At 43.1% G+C, this 18071-nt stretch overlaps 1 protein-coding gene across 7 annotated transcripts; it reads right to left on the bottom strand.

Annotated features, from left to right (window-relative positions):
• Positions 1-367: 367 nt before the first annotated feature.
• On the bottom strand, positions 368-17142 carry FAM53C (family with sequence similarity 53 member C). Of its 7 annotated transcripts, none has more exons than XM_053377311.1 (6): positions 17080-17142; positions 12764-13011; positions 6906-6963; positions 2946-3685; positions 884-1168; positions 368-848 (listed from the first exon to the last, which is right to left on the bottom strand). In XM_053377311.1, exons 2-5 carry the CDS (start codon positions 12839-12841, stop codon positions 896-898), a joined length of 1149 nt encoding a protein of 382 aa, XP_053233286.1. In that variant the 5' UTR covers positions 12842-13011; positions 17080-17142; the 3' UTR covers positions 368-848; positions 884-895. The 7 variants fall into 7 exon arrangements, with proteins under 7 accessions (XP_053233286.1, XP_053233288.1, XP_053233285.1 ...); XM_053377313.1 differs by lacking the exon at positions 17080-17142 and adding an exon at positions 16990-17013; XM_053377310.1 differs by lacking the exon at positions 17080-17142 and adding an exon at positions 16795-16923.
• Between the last annotated feature and the right edge of the window lie 929 nt (positions 17143-18071).

The raw sequence follows: 18071 nt of genomic DNA, 5'->3' as shown, positions 1-18071 counted from the left end.
CCATCAGATGTCAAGGAAATAAACAACTATCTGACTTTTAAAAGACATCTGAAGGCAGCCCTGTTTAGGGAAGTTTTTAATGTTTGAAGTTTTATTCTGTTTTTAGTGTTCTGTTGGGAGCCGCCCAGAGTGGCTAAGGAAAGCCAGCCAGATGGGTGGGGTATAAATAAATTATTATTATTATTTCCTTGTTAATCTTCATAAAGAAACAAAACTAAAATTAAACTGAAGTCTTGACTTTTGGATTGGCTGATATGGGGAAGGAGGACAGCAGCAAAAGCCTCGGGTTCTATACTTACCACCAGAAAGGAAGTAGGTACTACCAGTGGGTGGGAGGGAATGAGTATTACAAAGCACTGCAACAAAATTTAATTTCCAACTCTGCTTGTTTCGTCCAGCATTTTTATAGAGATTCCTATTTTCCCCACCAAATTTGTGGAATAATTTCACTGGAATGAGGTCACAGTAGAACTCACCCCCCCCCCAATAGTTTTACGGTATTAGAGACTAATGTTATTATCTCCCTTTGGGGTAATGGAGTCCATTCTGAAACATGGGTGCCCAAGGGGCTTGCTAAAAAACTGATATGGGAATAGGGAGAAGGATTATTGGCAAAGTTCTGTTTTTCTCACATATGGACACACCCCTCTGGCAGGACTCCATCACTCCATCCCAGAGACATACAGCATCTATACAGCCATTTTTCCTTTTTTTTTTTAATAAAAAAGAAACAAGCAGACAAAACCCCACCAGTCCCACCGCCACTTTCCCCTCTGCACCCACCCCACTTCCCTCATCAAGGAGTGCAGCCTCCCTTGTGGCTGATCCCAGAGTCAGTTTCTTGTGGAAGAAGAAGAAGAAGAAGAAGAAGAAGAAGAGTTTGGACATCCAACCCCTAGTTCTCCTCAATCAAAGTTAGATCCAGATCGCTAAAGTCTGGTTGGAAGAGTGTCCTTTTGCTTGCTAAATTCCAATTTAGTCGCCGTGCCGCTTGTACTGCTGCTTCCTCTTCCTCCTCCTCTTCCTCGCTTTCACTAAGAACCTGGACACAGTTGCTGAGGGGACTACATGGAGCTGAAGGTGCTTGTGGGCTGCAGCCCAAGAGCCATGATGAATAGCCACCTTCTTCAGATTTGTCCAGCTGACAGACGCCTCCTGCAAATGGTTTCTGTCAAATGTAACAAAACAAGTTGTTATATACCAATGCACCTTCCATACTTAATTACATTATTCTAATACTGACAATTTATAACCATATTAAAAATCACTTGCACTAGAGCTCTTTCAAGTCATAACTTGCCAAAGAAAAACACCACTTCCCCCCTCCCTGCTCTGGGTCATCTACCTGTGGGCCAGATTCCAGATAAGGCATGAAAAGCCACCTCAAAGCCTGTTCCAGACTGCACAATGCAGTGCCCCACCTGCAGTGCCATCTACTACCACATGCAAAGGATCCTTATGTTGTTAGTACTGTATTTTTTATTTTTTTAAATGTAGTTTAATGTTTCTTGTGAAAGCTGCCTTGGAAGTTATTTGTATCCTGAAAGCCAGGACATAAATAATTGTCATAAACAAATAATAAACTGAAGACGACGCAAGCTTCTGAAGGCTCACCGTTGGCTATGGATCTGAGCAGATGGGACACAGACTTGAATTTTCAAAAACCAACTGCTCTCATTGCTGACCTAAGCTGACGAGTGTGAGACAGGCAATGCTATTCTAACAAAGCCTTCCTGAAGCACTAGCTTCACATATGTATTTCTGGTAGCCACCTTACTTTCCCCACAATATAATTATTAATTTAATCTATGTCTTCTCAGACCATAGTAGACTACTGTTGAAGTTAATGGGGCTAAAACCTGAATGCTGTTCAAACTATACTTTAATAATAATTAAGCTACCAGTGTTCATATTTGCTTTGCCTAAGGCAGAGGGAGTGGCAAAGCAGTGGCCATAACTGAATACCCCACACTGCGTATGGAGGATGCTATAATAGGAATGGGTGCTCTACCCAAACATTTCTGCCCTAACTCTATGTTTTGAATCTGAAAAAAACATGGAATGGTTGCTGGCTCTTCCAGCAATAATTGAACAACCAATTACTGCTGGTCAAATGTGAACCCTATAGTAATAGGGACATAAAACAACCAGTAGTTTCAGCTGGAAACCGGTAATGTAAACAGAGCTGCCCATGGAGCAGGGTCTATTATCACTTCTGTATTTTGTGCAGCAGTTGACCCAACATTACCAATAAATAAACACGGAGTAACATGTTTCATGGGTGGCGCTGTGGGTTAAACCACAGAGCCTAGGACTTGCCAATCAGAAGGTTGGCGGTTCGAATCCCCGTGACGGGGTGAGCTCCCGCTGCTCAGTCCCAGCTCCTGCCCACCTAGCAGTTCGAAAGCATGTTGAAGTGCAAGTAGATAAATAGGTACGGCTCCGGCGGGAAGGTAAACAGCGTCTCCATGTGCTGCTCTGGTTCACCAGAAGCAGCTTAGTCATGCTGGCCACATGACTCAGAAGCTGTACGCCGGCTCCCTCGGCCACTAAAGCGAGATGAGCACCGCAACCCCAGAGTCGGCCACGACTGGACCTAATGGTCAGGGGTCCCTTTACCTTTACCCTAACATGTTTCGTTGGCATCATTCAGAGAAATCTCGGTGTGGCTCCCAGCCCCCTTGCCCAGTGCTTGTAATCTCATCTCAACTATCTCATAACAGCAAATTGTTGTCAGAGGTTAAGGAGAGAGGCAAGAGAAGCTGTGTGTGTGTGTGTGTGTGTGTGTGTGTGTGTGTGTGCGCGCGCTATTTTTTGTGACATAGCCAAATTCTGTTCTTTACTTCAGTAGATTACCCTTTTAATCTCACTGCACCCCAACATTTTCCCTTTCATATGTATCCTTAAGGCACTCAAATGGGAACAGTGCTTGCTTCCTTCCCTACCTGGTTCATCTTGTAGAAATCAAGCGAGGGCCTATGCCACCTCACATCCTCATCGTGGCGCCGCTTGAGACCAGATTTCCTGGTGTCCAAGTCACATGGTTGTGAGCGGCTGCGAGGGAGGCTGTGCTGGTGTCGAAGCAATTCTGGAGTGGAGGTGGTGGAGCTTCGCGGGGAGGGAAGGAATCTGACAGGTGACAGGGAGAAACGTCGTTGCAGAGGGTAGGGCTGCAAAGTCTCTCCAGTCTCCCATGATGTGCTTGCTGGCGATTCTCGGGATAGGGCCAGGCTGAAGAAAGGGGGGCTCCTGCCGCCGCTGCCGCTACCACCAGCACCATCTTGAACACACTGGTGAGAGGCACTGGGGGCAGGATTGAAGCAAGGTCTGTTGGCTCCCTGGGCCAGGTTCTGGGCTTGTACTGCCAAAGTGTCCCCTCCACTGTTGTCCCGGCGTTTGACGTGCGTCCAGACTTTGGAGCCCAGGGGCCTCCAGACAGCCTGCCAACGGGAGAGGTCTTCAGGCACTGATAGTGAACGGCAGTGTCTTTTGGTGGGGGGCACAGAAGCCTTTTCTGAGACTACTGAGTTGGTGGCCAGTGTTTGGGATGTGAGGCTGTTCTGAGGACGGTTGTCTGAGCTGCAGGGGGGCAGGGGAAGGCTCAAGCTGGAGTGTTGGTAAAGACCTGTGCTGTCCTGAAGATGGATCTTTGGACAGGGAGCTAGGTCCCTCCATGAAGTTCCCTCTGCAAGAAATATCACAAGACAGAATTTTAAAGATGAAGGCTCTAATTAGTGCCACAAGCCAGATAGCCAATTTAACATTTGACATGTGAGCAATCAGCACCCTTTGTTGCCTTATTTTTACTTTTTATTAGCACCATCACACATACAAAGTTTCAGAACCTTCTACAACAGCAGTTGTAGAACAAACAACCATTTCAAGCAATTGTTAGATCTGAAACGGCCCTAACTATTCTACTATACTCGATTAAGATTTAAGATCTGGTCTGATCATCTTTGTTGTGCTTCACTCTCGAATAAGAAGACCCACAATGACAACAAGATAGGGAAATGTTCTCCAGGATAACATTCCCCATTTGCTCCCCTTAGTTCCCTGATTATGATGCCCCTGGTTTCCCCTCTCCTGTGATGCATGAGGTCTTCACATTGAAGAAGCAATTCTCTTCTTTCAGTGTTAGACAGGAGGCACTTGTGGATCAGAGAAAGGGAGTAGAACAAGTGAGAGACAACATAAATTTTATTTAATACTTACACCCCTGTTACAGTTGGAGCAAGATGTTGGCAGGGAGCCAGATTAAGATATCCTACCTTAAAAGAATCTACAATTTATTCATTGTTTGATTACTACAGTTGGGGCAGTTCAACTGTGGGAACCAATTAAAGGAATTTAATTCAAACTGAAGAACAGTTGGAGAAAACAATTCCTGCTTTTTTCCAAGTTCTTCCATGTTTCGTACAACTGATGAATTTGGGGTGCTTTTCATGTCCACAGCCCCACCCCCATTCATATTTAACACACATATAATAAAATAGCTGGAATATTTCTCTCTCCAACATCAGCACATAGTAAGATCTTCCAGCCACTTCCCTTCTTAGTCACGCCTTAAAAAAAGCAAGAAGCAGTCCTGTGTTTCACAACTGCAGTCCCTCCAGAAAGGCTGTTTTCATTTAATGACATTGTTCTTATAAGACTCATTTGTCTCTTAGAGGTGGCCAAAGCTGGTAGCAACAATAATCAAATGAGTTAGCCTCCAAGTCAAAAGCCAAGCTGTCTTGAAGTAATTCCAGAGAAGAAACCCCAAGTTGCCTATATATAGAAGGTGGTGTTTTTTAAACGACAAGGAGCTAATATGGCTCATTTCATTCAAAAGTATACTGATTGCAAACTGAAATAAGAGGACTAATATGCAAAAGCTAGAACCAAACATGCTGCACAAAGAAGAGAAAGGAGCAGACACATGACAGGAACCTTGAGAAACACAAACCATGCTTTCCAACAAGACAGAAAGAAGTTTAAATATTCTGTAAATCCCACACAAAATCACTCACATAGCCAATCTGAGCTCCAAAAGCATAACCATACTAGTCTGTAGCAGCAAAACTGAGTCCTGTTGAATCTTAAATACCAACAAATTTATCGTGGCATCAAGTTTTAGGCTACAGCGCGCCAATATATTTTGTAGAAGAAAAATCAAAGATAACCATGCTGGTCCATTAGGACTCCCAATATCTACAGGTGAGCAGTACCTTTTATTGGAACCAGTTTTACCTCACTGAGGCAAATCTCCGTGTGTGTGTGTGTGTGTGTGTGTGTGTGTGTATTTAAATCTTCATCCTCCAATTGATGCACCTGATGAAGTAGACTTATGCCACGATACATATGTTAGAAGTCTGTAGCCTCTGAAATGGCCTTCTTCAGACACTCCGTTAGAGCAATTATTATGCAGAAGATAAAGCTCTTTTAGCTCAGGTTATGCAGCTGAAAATCCTGACAGCCTATTATTGTCCCGTATCAAGCAGGTATAAGCTAACAAGTTTAAAGCCAAGGTACTTTGTTTTGTAAGCCAGTCTGGAAACTTGCTTAAAGGATAAGGTCGAAACTTCTGTAATAAATAAATCAGATAAATAAAATGGCCCATCATGCTATAGCTGAACCAAGAAAACACACTCGCCACCAACACCCACAAAGTCATTATTATGTGGAAAATATTCTAATTCTAAGCCTACAAAGGAGTCACAGTCAGATTGCTGTACAATATGGTTCTAGTACAAGTGACCAGAACAGTCACAGGAATGACTCACTTTGGCAGGGAACACACGCTTTCTTTAATGTGCCTTGCAAAGAAAACGTGCTGCAAACAAAAATGCTATTTTAAAATAAGTGACTAGAAGCTATTCTACTTAAGGCTCAGTACGCTGATTGTACAATGTAGGTTTCCTACATTGATCGGAAACACAGTTCTTTATTTTAAGAGCTACAAAGGATCCAGGAATACACTTTGATAGCTTACAGTTTTATGACATACACTGAGATTAATTACGTACCAAAATTCTATATGGGCCAATTGCAGTAAGAGTCAACAGAACTGATGAAGACAACAGCTAGTTGTTGTTTTTTTAATTAAGACTATGGGTTTTATTCTCTTATCCACCTGGCATCCATTCTTTGTCCATGCATAATCAAGCACATCTATAATTCAAGTGCCAAAATCAAGTTATTTATCAGAGTATTTATCAGTATATACATATACTGCCAATGTAACTATGCTACAACGTAGTTTGTATCAAGAGTTAATTATTAGCGCTATATATTTTACATGACCAGTGGTGGTACTTGGCCACATACGTAAACTGCTTTGATCAAGCGGTATATACATTTTAAAATAAATAAATAACTTTTTAACATAGGCAGCACCCAGTATGCATATAGCAATATTAAGCTGTATTAGATTTGATTGTTTTGACAATTTATATCTTAGATAAAAGAATCTTAGTGGTTTGCAACATCTTAGATAAAACGGGGATGGTTGCCAGTTCAAAAATAAAGACAGAAAAATGGGAGCATTAGCAGGATTAATTTTTAAAACTACTAAATAGAACACCACTTCTTCACTGGATCTCTTTCCTTCCATTCGTCAGAAGCATAATGACATTTCTTTACTGAAAACAGCCATTCCTGTTATTTATTGGGATATCCTCCTGCATTTAACTCTGTTAATTCTTGTTATTAAAACTAAACCACAGCTGGCCCTTTATTTGCACCAAGCTTTCACCTAAAAGTGGAGATGGTATCACAAAATACATGAGCTCTAGGAGACCTGGAAATGAAGCTAATCTTATTAACCGTGAGCTGCATGTAAAGGACATCAGACGATAAAAAGGACAGACAAAAGAGAAATGGATGTAGGCACAAAAGGTGGAAGTCCAGCCAGACGCTCTTACCAGGCGCTATCTGGAAGGGGCTGCCACAGCTGGCCACATCAGCATGATCAGGCAAAGGCTAGGGAGGAAACACAAGGAGTCACCACATCACAGCAAGGACCAGCATCTCATAAGCACCTCTGGATCTCTAATTCCCAACATGTGGTCTACAACAGAAGAGTGGTACCAGCTGTGGGATTCTACCAACATTCAGATATCTTGCTGTATCTCAGGATTGGAGAACTTGTGGCTCTTCAGATATTGGTGGACCATGATGCCATTCACTTCCCACCATTACTCATACTGGCTAGGGTTGATACAAGGTGGAGTCCAACAACATCTGGAGGACCACAGGTCTCCTACTCCTGGACCTATCTGAATTCCTTGGATCCTATGACCCCCTGCCATTATTAGTAACAAATCTTCAAGCTTTCCCCAAGGAAAGTTTCCAAAACTTGCTTTAATCTGAATGTTGAAATCAAAGTTCAGAGGGGCAAAATAACCAAATGGAAACTCTGATTTGCTCAAGCTTAACTACCAGTCCTTTCCATGGTGCTGCTCTTACAGTCATCCACAAGCTACTATGCTACAGAGGTTCTACACCAGGCATAGGCAAACTCCGGCCCTCCAGATGTTTGCGACTACAATTCCCATCATCCCTGACCACTGGCCCTGTTAGCTAGGGATGATGGGAATTGTAGTCCCAAACATCTGGAGGGCTGGAGTTTGCCTATGCCTGTTCTACACAGATTTAAACTGCTCCCTTTATACCATGCCTAAACTATTCAGTATCAAAAGCCCGAGGATACTTCACTCTCATTAGAAAAAATGTGAGAAGACACACCAATAAATTAATGTTTTAGATTATGGCCACAGAAATAATCTAAATTTGCACTTACCACTATTTTCCTCTTTCATTCTATCACTGGAAGCCCTCTGAGACAAGGACAATGTAGTATTTGTCTGTACGTCAGCTCCCTTAATATAAGGAGAGCCAGACACTAAATACCACAGGCCACCATAAATTAAGATGCACCACTTCTCCCTAAAGCAATGAGCGATCTTCCCAAATCTCTTGCTTGACAATAACCCATTAAAAATACCTAACAAAACACCACAGGAAAGAGTTATGGCAGGATTAATTCTTGTCATCTTTGCCTCCATGGGTTGTTTCCAAATGTCAATAGAGTAAAATGCCTCTGCACATTATCCATGTTTAAAACTTGAAAGGCTGAAGTCCCTTTGTTCTCCAAACCATTGACTCTCTGCTACAGAGCTTCCTCTACTCAAACACCATTATGCTTTTGGACTGTGCCTTCCCCTGCAAAAGCTTCATTAGGCCACACATCCCATTATTAGAAGTCTACACCTCAATGTTGCAGAAAAGTCAAGTTCTGTAACTGGTTGCAACCGCAGCAACTTTGTGCAGTTTTAACTTTTCTTCTGAGCAATCTTTCTAGGCAACAGATAAGTACATCTTTAACTCATTTTGAAGCAAAAAAACTTATTTCCATGGGCTCCAGATCCAAGATAAATCAGGAAACGCATGCTTCATATTCCACCATGTCATTCTCTTTTTAATTAATTTTTGCTACAGCAGCACATTGCCTTTCATTTTCCAAGTCAGGCCAGCTCTCCTTAGATTACAGGGATAGATTAGAGAGAGGATCCCTTGGTACAGTTTATCTTATCCCCATTAAGAAAAAATATGGAGAAAGTGTACTGGGAAACACTTTACATTTAATAAGGACTGGGGTGATTGGAAAACAAGGATGATAGAACACATGCACATGAGTGAGAAACTGGTGGGTCAGTTTCCCTTGTGAGTGGTATTCCACAGTCCTCAAACAGTAACATGCTAAAAAGAAGAAAATAATATGGGATTTAGAGGTAATAGTAAAAAAAAAAAGGCAAGCTCCCAGTGTAGTAGAATGCTTGAGTAATATTCTACAAAGCAAAGAAATACACCAGTATCTTCTTGATTCCTCCCCAATACTCTTACTCTTTCCATCACTGCCCTGTGATGTATTGTAAACCAAACTGTGATCCTCAGATGAAGGGCTGCATAGAAATTCAGTAAGTAAATACATAAATCACCTTCCAAAGGAGTGACCTTTACCCTCAGTCATTCAATGGCAAACGAGCCTTTGACCTTTACCTGTTCAGAGCAGCAACAGATATAATGCTAACCTGAGGCATATCTGTAGTCATCTGCAGCAATAACTTCAGACCATACCTGTCCCTCACTTGTCCTTGAAAACAGGAAATTATGGAACTAGCATGGGAAAAACAAAAAAACCCCACCAATTCTCTTGGTCTCAAAGAAAGAAAAATCAATATGTGGGTAATTTTGATAAGCCCCTTGAAAACACCAGATAGGCAATGTGATGTAGTGGTTAGAGTACTGGACTAGAGAGACCAGGATTCAAACCCCCACTTCGTCATGAAGCTCACTGAGTGATCTTGAGTCAGTCACTTTCTCTTAGCCTAACCTACCTCATAGGATTGTTCTGAGGATAAAACATGTTGCTCAACAACTGCAGGTGAGCACCCAGGAAGTAAAGGGCCCCTGTGGAAAAGGTATAACTTGGTGCACTACTCACAAATCACTTTACTGTAGCACCTAATTGCATGATGGGGTGCCAAGTCTCTTACTCTTCTAGCATTAAACACTAACCTTCTGAACACTAAAAGACAAGGCGTGCCATATATGCAACTTGGCTTGCATCACCAAAATCTGACCGGGTGAGGGGAGGAGAGTTACCATCTCCCAAATATGTCCAACCAAACTTCGCAGTACAGCACAAAGTTCAATTTGGGATGGGAAAAGTTGGCCGGAGTTGAATGTCTATATCTGGTACTGAAGACCCAATAACAAATTGGGGATTCTGTCCGTGTACCAGACACCTAGCTGCCCGACACTCTCCCCGTTTGAGCTGACAGAGGTGGTCAGTGTGGCATTGAGAACTGCACAGTTTATGGTTTGGGGGAACTTTAATAACCCCACCAAACCTAATTGAGGCTGATTCAACACACATAGGATGACAAATTTGGAAGCTAATCTTCTGTACAAAACAAAGAGGGAAACATCTGCAGGTGAGGGAGTCGTTCTTGGTTCTGTTGTGTTGGCCGCTTCATTACATGATCAGATTTGACATTCAGGCTGTCTGTAATCTCCACAGAACCTGATTAATTTCAATGGTTTTCTGTCATCACTGGAGATTTTCTTAAAGGTCTAGCTGATGGTCCTGCCAAGGCTCTGGTATCTGCTTGGAATGAGGAAATAACAATGGCAATTGATGGGATAGCTCCCAAATATCCTTGACCTGATCGTAGAAGCATGTCAGCTCTGTGGTATTCCAAGAAGCTAATGGTGATGAATCATCTGAACCAACAATTAGCGTGTAAGTGACAGAAAACATTCAACAAATATGACCAAACACAAGTGAGAGTTAATTTACTTCTCTGCCACCACTACATTTGTTCAACATCATCCACCACAGCTGTTTCTGGTGTTGAGCAGACTCCTCAGTGGAGGCTCAGTGATGCAAGATCTAGAGCCTGAGTGTGCTGCTTATTTTGTAGATAAAGTAACTTGCACCTGTGCCAACTTGGGTGTAATAACTGTGATAGAGTCCAAGACTATGAGCCTCTCTGAGAGTCATACTATGATTATCACCACCTCGCACCAAACTGAAGACATATACAAGCTGCTTGGAGAGTTGAGGCCCACCACATATTCCCTTAACCCTTGCCCATTTTAGCTAGTGAAATTTGCCAAGGCTTGGCTATGCAATCTGAACCTTGGAGGTGATTAACACCTTTATCAGGGAATACTGTGGTCACTGCTACCTTGAAATAGGCCACGTTGAGGCCACTATTTAAAAAGCCACGTTTAGAACTCCTGAGGCAATATCTGGAGACAATTGTGGGCTAGATGAGAGTAAGATACAACTTAATCCTGGAACCTGAATAATCTGGATGGAGAATTTAACAGGGTTGCACTCACCCTGAAGTATGAAATTCAGAAGCTTGCATGCTGGACTACTGTAATACACTCTAGATTAGGCTGCCTTTAAAGGCAGTTTAGAAACTTCAAATGGTGCAAAATGCAACTGCCCAAGTATTGATGAAGGTCAGGTGGTTAGAGCAAGCAACAACTATATTGCACCAGTTACACTGATTAATAGTGCATTTATGGGCTCAATTTAAAGTCCCAGCAATTACCTTTAAAGTCCCAAACCAGGTGTGGTGAACACACAGATCATGCCAAAAGCAGTATCTTCCCCTTAAGGTACTTGGTGTCAGGTACTCAGTTCTACTGTAACATCTCTATAAATATGGAGACTTCACTCCTGCCTAATGAAACTATTAGCCAATGACAGCCTACCAATTTACCTTCATAGACATTATCATGTGGAGATCAGTCCCATAGGTTAATTACATGTAAACATAGAATGGAATCTCTCTTCTTAAGCAGTGACTGCCTACTAGCTACTACCATGGCAATAACTCCAACTCAGCAACAGTAGCTCAACAATTGTAGAAAAGTAATGGGTAAGAGGGGGAAGGAAGCAATTATCCTTATTTTTATCAATTCTTATAAGTGTAAAATCACAGCCCTTTTCTTTAACCCCAAACACATCACTGGAATGGTGAAATTGACTGAGGAGAATAGAAGCAGCTTTTGGTCTACTCGGTTTTACTGCTAAGGAAAAGATGATGTTCTTGAATGCCAGGGTACTGCTGAAAGCAGAACCCTCACTTTGAGATGTCTACCCCAACACACCACATTCATATTTGCATAGATACTTACTCATCTGTTCATCTGCTTAAGAACTTTTTAAAAAATTCCAAATCTCCTCTGGCTATGGAGAAGCAAGGAAACTTGGGAGTGGGGGTGGGGAATATAAGCCTTTTCATGGGTCACAACCATGGCCATAACAAGAGGTGCCCATAACAATCACCAGAATAAGTGTTCTTACTTATTGTAGAAGTGTTAGCCATGTTCCCAAGAGCTGGTTTTAGCTTTGCCAAGGTAAAGATCAAAACAGAAAATCTGTAAGGGTGATTGGCGGTAGGGCACTAAACAAAATATATGTACTACTGGCAGTGCTAGCTCTGCAGAACACTCCTCTCTCCCAAGCCAATATAGCAGGCTGCTGGTTCACAACAAAACTAATGCTGTTGGGACTACAACTCCCATTCACCCTTGCCAACATAGTCAATGATCAGGGATAATGGGAGCTGTTATTCAAGAAGATCTGGGGGAGACCATGTTGGTTACCCCAGCTTAGACTGCCACAAAGTACTTGTACTAGCCCAACAGATTTAATAAATTAGTATTTGAATAGCAGATCCTCATGCCATATCAAAAGCTCTGTTGGAACCTCCCCTCAGTTTCAAAAGCAGTTTGGCATGCAGTATGGGCAGAAGACTGTTATGGGCAGGGAAGACCCAAAGTATACTTAGGCAATCAGAATTAGTTATTTGACTCCTGGTCATAGGCAGCAGCAGCTTGAATCACAGCGTAGCAATCTCTCCAATCTTTCATTTATTAAAATGAGGCAACGGGTGAATTCAAGGTCACTGAGGAAATCATTCCACCACTGCAAGCATTTTTGCTTGCCCAGCAGAACAATCTTCCCTCTCTTCCACCCTGTGTACTGTTCTGGGGGTTCTCCCAACCTCCAAAGTGGATTTGGAAGAGGCATGGGGGAAGGGGAGCCCTGCTGCACTGGCAGGAGTTCTTGAATTGGTTTCCACGAACAGAACAAGTTAGTTGAATGTGGCCCTATTGTTCAAGATAAAAACAAACATTATTTCTTCAACTGATTTGAAAATTATCAAGATGCAAGGCAAGGCAGGGCAAATCTTACCAGGCTGATGCTGAAGGATGTGCATTTCAATTCCTCCAGGCTTTGTTTCTGTAGCTGTTCAGTTATCAAGGTGATCATGGCTTCTTACAGAGGCCAGGCACCAGAACCCTTGAGAGACTCCAGCTCCTGCCACCTGCCACCCTTTCGCCTCCCTCAGCAAGTCCAGCCGCATTCAAGCATCACCATCACATCTGCTAAGTTGTTGTCTTCATACATGCTAGCCATACTCCATCTCATACTCAGGAACCCTGCAAAAGACAGACATTAATTAAGGAAGGCATATTATATCATATCATACAACCACCTTATTCTCTCCAAATCTGCTGTTCAAAAATAAACATGCATATGTGTGCAATATACGTATACGACCAAGACACAAGTTAAACAAGCTTAGATAAGGCTCCAACCTCCATACCTAGCATCATATTTTAAAATATTACATCTTTACCCTGCTTTTGCTACCAGGAACACCAAGCAGCATATAGGGTCTGTTCCCCCTACTCTATTTTATCCTCAGACCTACCCAGTGAGGTAGGTGAAAGCAGCAAGATAGTGATGGACCAAATGTCAGCCAGTGAGCTTCTTAGCTGTGTGCGGATTTAGTTCAAACTCTATAACTTAAGCCAAGGAGACTATATCATCACACTGGCTGTCCAACTTTCCCCCCCTGCATGTTGATTTTATTTCAGCAGTCTCAGAAAGCCCCAACCATGTGATATCTTATTTCTGTAGTACAAAGAGTCAGGACTCCATCCTCAGTTTTTCCTTCTGGTTCCTTGAATAAATTGATGCCTTACCTTATTCTTCAAATTGTCTACAATACTTAAAGGCTAGTGTCTGGGATTCTTAAATGTATTATAGTAAAACATGCAATGTTCCATAATAAGGAAACAGAACTTAGTATTGTGAGCAAAATCTAAATCAGATGCGAAGCCTACCTAATTTAATCTCTCATTATCAGCGCTCAGTACATTAAAAGTCAACATCTACTCTGAGCAAGCTTGATCATTTGCCACTGCCACCTTTCTCCCAGCGTGAACTTTCCCTCTTGATGTGGATAACCAATTCCTAATGTTCAAGCTTTGCTAACTTATCTCAGAATGCTAAAGTGATGGTTGTATTGTAAATAGCTTACTAGAAATAGATAAGGCAAATTAACTACAGTATTTCACTGAACACCTCTTATTCTGTGCAGGTTAATACTTATACCTCTCCTAAACAGTGTCACAAGGTGCTTTACAAAACCAAGATCAGCAGCCCAGAAGCTCTACTATAGAGTAAAATAAGGCAACAAAGGTAAGAGGTTATAGCCTAATAAGTTCTACAGAGAGCTGACCCACTGAAGTTAATGCACCTAAGTTAGTCATCTCTCTGTTTTGAGTATGACTAATGTTGACTACAACCCAGGCTACTTATGATGTTCATTCGTCATCTAGGAAAGACAAATTACTATGCATACCAATTTATATAGCACTTTTTGGTATGTGAAGACTGAAACACACACTTTAGCTGGAAGTAACTCATTAAACTGTCCAAATTACTTCTGAATAGATATGTATAGGATTACAGTATAAGTGGTTACAATCTTCACAGTGTGGTAATTCCCACTTAGTTCAAAGGGTTTTACACTCAGTTATGTGGGTATAGGATTGCAGTCTCAATGCATATTTATACATACACACAGACTCATACAAATGACTCTTACTTTTTCCAAAAATAGTAGAACTAACTAGTCCTAAAACCAAAGGGAAAAGAGGACTCCAAAGACGATGTGTGAAAAGGATTAGTTCAACAAGATGGACTTGCTGGTGGAGGGGAGGGGAGTAGTTCACCAAAAACTATGCTGTATTTGTTTCAGGTGAAAAGAACTGGCAGTCCATTTCTTAGTTTAGTCCAGAAAGAACCAAGCTGAGAAAAGTCAGGTGGCTTGCTTCCTTGAAAATCTTAGTTTTTCTAAGTACTGTATTACATCCCTTCTTTGTTACCTCAATATAGAAGTTCATTTTAAAATTGCCTCTCTAGGGCCTCCTTGCTGCACCTTTGTCTTCCACTCTACCCTTTCTGAAATCATACATTAAGCATTAAAACACAATTTACAATAATTGTGGGAAAGAGTGAGGCTCCATAGATTTACCAAGCTGCTCACACACTTTCATCCATTTCTAGTCCTGTCTCTGCCTCTTCATCAGTTATTGTCCTCCCCATTATCTGTTCTAGACTGCAAGATTCTTCAGGGCAGGCGCTGGGGCCTATCTACATTTTTGCTTATGGAACTCAGTAAACTAAAATATACTCCAGTGGTGCTCTCTAAGCAAAATAACAAATACATTTTCAAAACTTCAAAATATTATTTTCTGTATGCTCTTGATAAGGTGGGGTGTACTTTTTCCTCTACTACTTTTTACAGATGCCAGAGCACATTCTGACCATAAATCTAGTAAGGCTGCAGTCCTATGCATTTTGCTAAGGATTAAGTGAATGTGCATAGGACCATGCTGCACACAGAGAAATAGCTTAATTTTGCCACTTCCAATTTACACAAGCAACTTGGTGAGCAATTAATATTTCCCCTGGCATACACTGCATATATTGAAGGCTCCTCATAACTTTCTCTGAACTTAAAATACTCCATAGACTCTGTTCTAGAGAGCTTGTGCCAGGAACAATTTCTTTCCCCACGTTAATCCTGGTTAATTTAGCAACTGATAGCATGCAAAAGATTTGCATCTGAAAGACGGAAGTTCAAGCCCCTGCTCAGTCATGAAGCCTACTGGGTGGCCTTGGATAAGTCAGTATCTTTCAGTAACAACCTAACTGCAGGACTGTTGTGATGAGAAAAGATAAAAAGATGAACTGTAATCCACCCTGGGCCTCAAGGATTGGGTGGGATAAGTCTGCAAGAATAACTAAGAACAAGTCTCCTAGGATGTGCCCAAAATCTTGTGGCTGTTTTTCACTGTAAAGGACGTGCTAGAATTATTTTTATCCTTCATGTATTGTCCTCAGGCAATTAGTTATAATACTTTGCTATGCATCTTCCTCCACGCCTACTTATTCTAATAGCTTCAGGCCACAAGCCTTTAGAAAACACTGATCCACCAAGCCCCATTACCAGACACCTTAAAACTAGTGTAGAAAAATTTTCAACAGCTTAGGAAAGTGTTGGGTTTTCATTGCAGCTGCTTCCCCTCCTCCAGTCCTACATGATGCGCCCAAGACTTGATTCCTTCGTTTATATAGCGATCTAATTATTTTTTTAAAAAACCCCAAACACAAGCAGGCCTTAAGCAACCTCGAGCCTGTGCGATAGGGAGACAGCGCGAGACTCCATGACAGGATTGTGCCATGCAGTGCGATTCTGCTGTGTTTTTAAGAATGGGTCCCATCAACCTAGTTTTAGGAATGCATCCACAGGGGACGCAATACCTAACAAAGCAGAACCATCCCAGCCTCCGCGGAGGGAACCACTCCCCCCCTTTCTCCACCAAGGCCCTCCATTCCACCCCAAATTCCCATAGATTCACGCGCTCCCTTGCACGCCCAGGCAAGCCCCTGAACCCACATCTTCCGCCGAAACCCCAACGTTATCCAATCCAGTGAAGCAAGCGCCCATAACGTAGCAAAACAAAACAAAACAACCTCTGCCTTGCAGGGTTCCTTTTTTCCCTTTTTTCTTTTATGACAACAGGAGACGTCTGTAACCAAGGCACCTCACAAAGACAACCCCCCTCCCTCGCCGGAGACTCCCAAGATCCCCACCCCATAAACACACACACACACCTGGAACCACCAAAATCCCCCACCGCGCGCGCACACACCCCACAAATTTCAGCATTACACCCACCCGAGCTCCGCAGCCCCCCCCCTTTTGCCACCTTTCGCGATACCCACCGCGCCAGCTGAAGGCGGCGGCAGAGGCGGCGGCGGCGGCTCCAGCACCTCCTCGCGGGGCCCGCAGCCAGGCAGTTGTGCACCCCCTTTCTCTCTCGCGCCCCCCACCCCCGATTCTGAACAGCCCCGAGACCACCCACCCGCCGTGTGTGTGGGAGACCTCGTTCCTGGGCTCCCCCGACACGCCAGCATCCACCGGCCCTCCCTGGTCCAGCTGCCGCCCCCAACCCGGCGGCCAGGGCTCCCAGCCCCACCACCACCACCCCGCCAGGAGCCTCTGCTCCCCCTTCGGTCGGGAGTGGATCGACCTGCTCAGGACAAACCACCCAACTCACAAGGGGGGCGGTGAAGCCCCATAGATCAGCAGCGACCCACAGGGGAATTTCAGGAAGGGGCTCGCCTCTCCGCAACAACCCACTACGAACCCCTCTTGCAGCAAGGCAGGGACTTGGCTTTCTGTCGTCCTGGGTTGCCCCAACGCTAGCCTCCTCTTCTCCCCCTTCTACGGACCGTACCAAGTGGCAAAGCATGACGGGATATGTAGTTCGAAGTGAGGCTCTGGGAGAATAGCATTTTACCCCTTCCTCTGGCTCATTCCTTCTATGGCCCAGAGGCATTTTCCACTTCTTAATTTAAGCCAGCCTCGGTTACAGAATAAATACCTTTCAGCGAGAGGGCTCCGCCTCATAAAATGTGAAATATATTGTTACTAAATATATATATACCCCAATGATGTCAAGAGTCCCTTTCTTTCTCCACCTGAGCTCTTTATTAGCCAACCTGGCCAGCCACCTGAAACTGAGCAATAACGCTTCTGTGGCCACTGCTTGCATTGAGCCCTGGCCCCTCATAACACAAGCAGTATTTCTGGAACTACCTAGACCTAAGTATGCCTGAACAACTTTTGGCAAAGTTTGACAGGTTGTAGCTGCAGATCAACTGATAAAACCTATGAAATATGTTTTGTGCCCTGATTCACCAGCTGCAACACATATAGAGAAGAGAATGGCATATACTGAGAGAGCGACCAGCTGGAGGTGCATAATCAGGAAAGTAAAGGTCATGTTTTCGTAACCAAGCCACACTCATGACTAAATGATAAATGAATAGGGATAGTCATAAACTTAGGTCACAAGCAGGCATGTGTAACCTGTGGCTCATGAGATGCTGCTGGACTCCCAGCTCCAAGCAGCTTGGGCAATGGTCAGAGACGAAGCAGTTCTAGTCCAACAATATGAGGAGCCACAAGGTTTCCATCCTTACTCTACAGCTTTTCCCTGCTGTGGGGAAGCAGGTAGCTCTTCATGGTGAACTTTTTTTCCATTTTAAACAGAAAGAGGCCAAGGTTTATGTATTTGATAGGACCCCCTCCAAAACAAAGAAACAAACAAAAACCTTAGTCCCTTACTAAGCTTCA

This window comes from Podarcis raffonei, chromosome 2 (genome assembly GCF_027172205.1).
Source record: "Podarcis raffonei isolate rPodRaf1 chromosome 2, rPodRaf1.pri, whole genome shotgun sequence".
NCBI classification, from domain to species: domain Eukaryota; kingdom Metazoa; phylum Chordata; class Lepidosauria; order Squamata; family Lacertidae; genus Podarcis; species Podarcis raffonei.
Note: the sequence above shows the minus strand (reverse complement) of the source record. Positions and strands in the feature narration are given on the sequence as shown.

Excerpts from the sequence above, each read along its gene's own strand:
- FAM53C (XM_053377311.1), bottom strand. The coding sequence starts at position 12,841 with ATGATCACCTTGATAACTGAACAGCTACAGAAACAAAGCCTGGAGGAA. Across the intron at positions 6,964-12,763 it reads CATCCTTCAGCATCAGCCTG|CCTTTGCCTGATCATGCTGA; the intron begins GTAAGATTTGCC and ends TTTCCTCCCTAG. Across the intron at positions 3,686-6,905 it reads CCCCTTCCAGATAGCGCCTG|AGGGAACTTCATGGAGGGAC; the intron begins GTAAGAGCGTCT and ends TATTTCTTGCAG.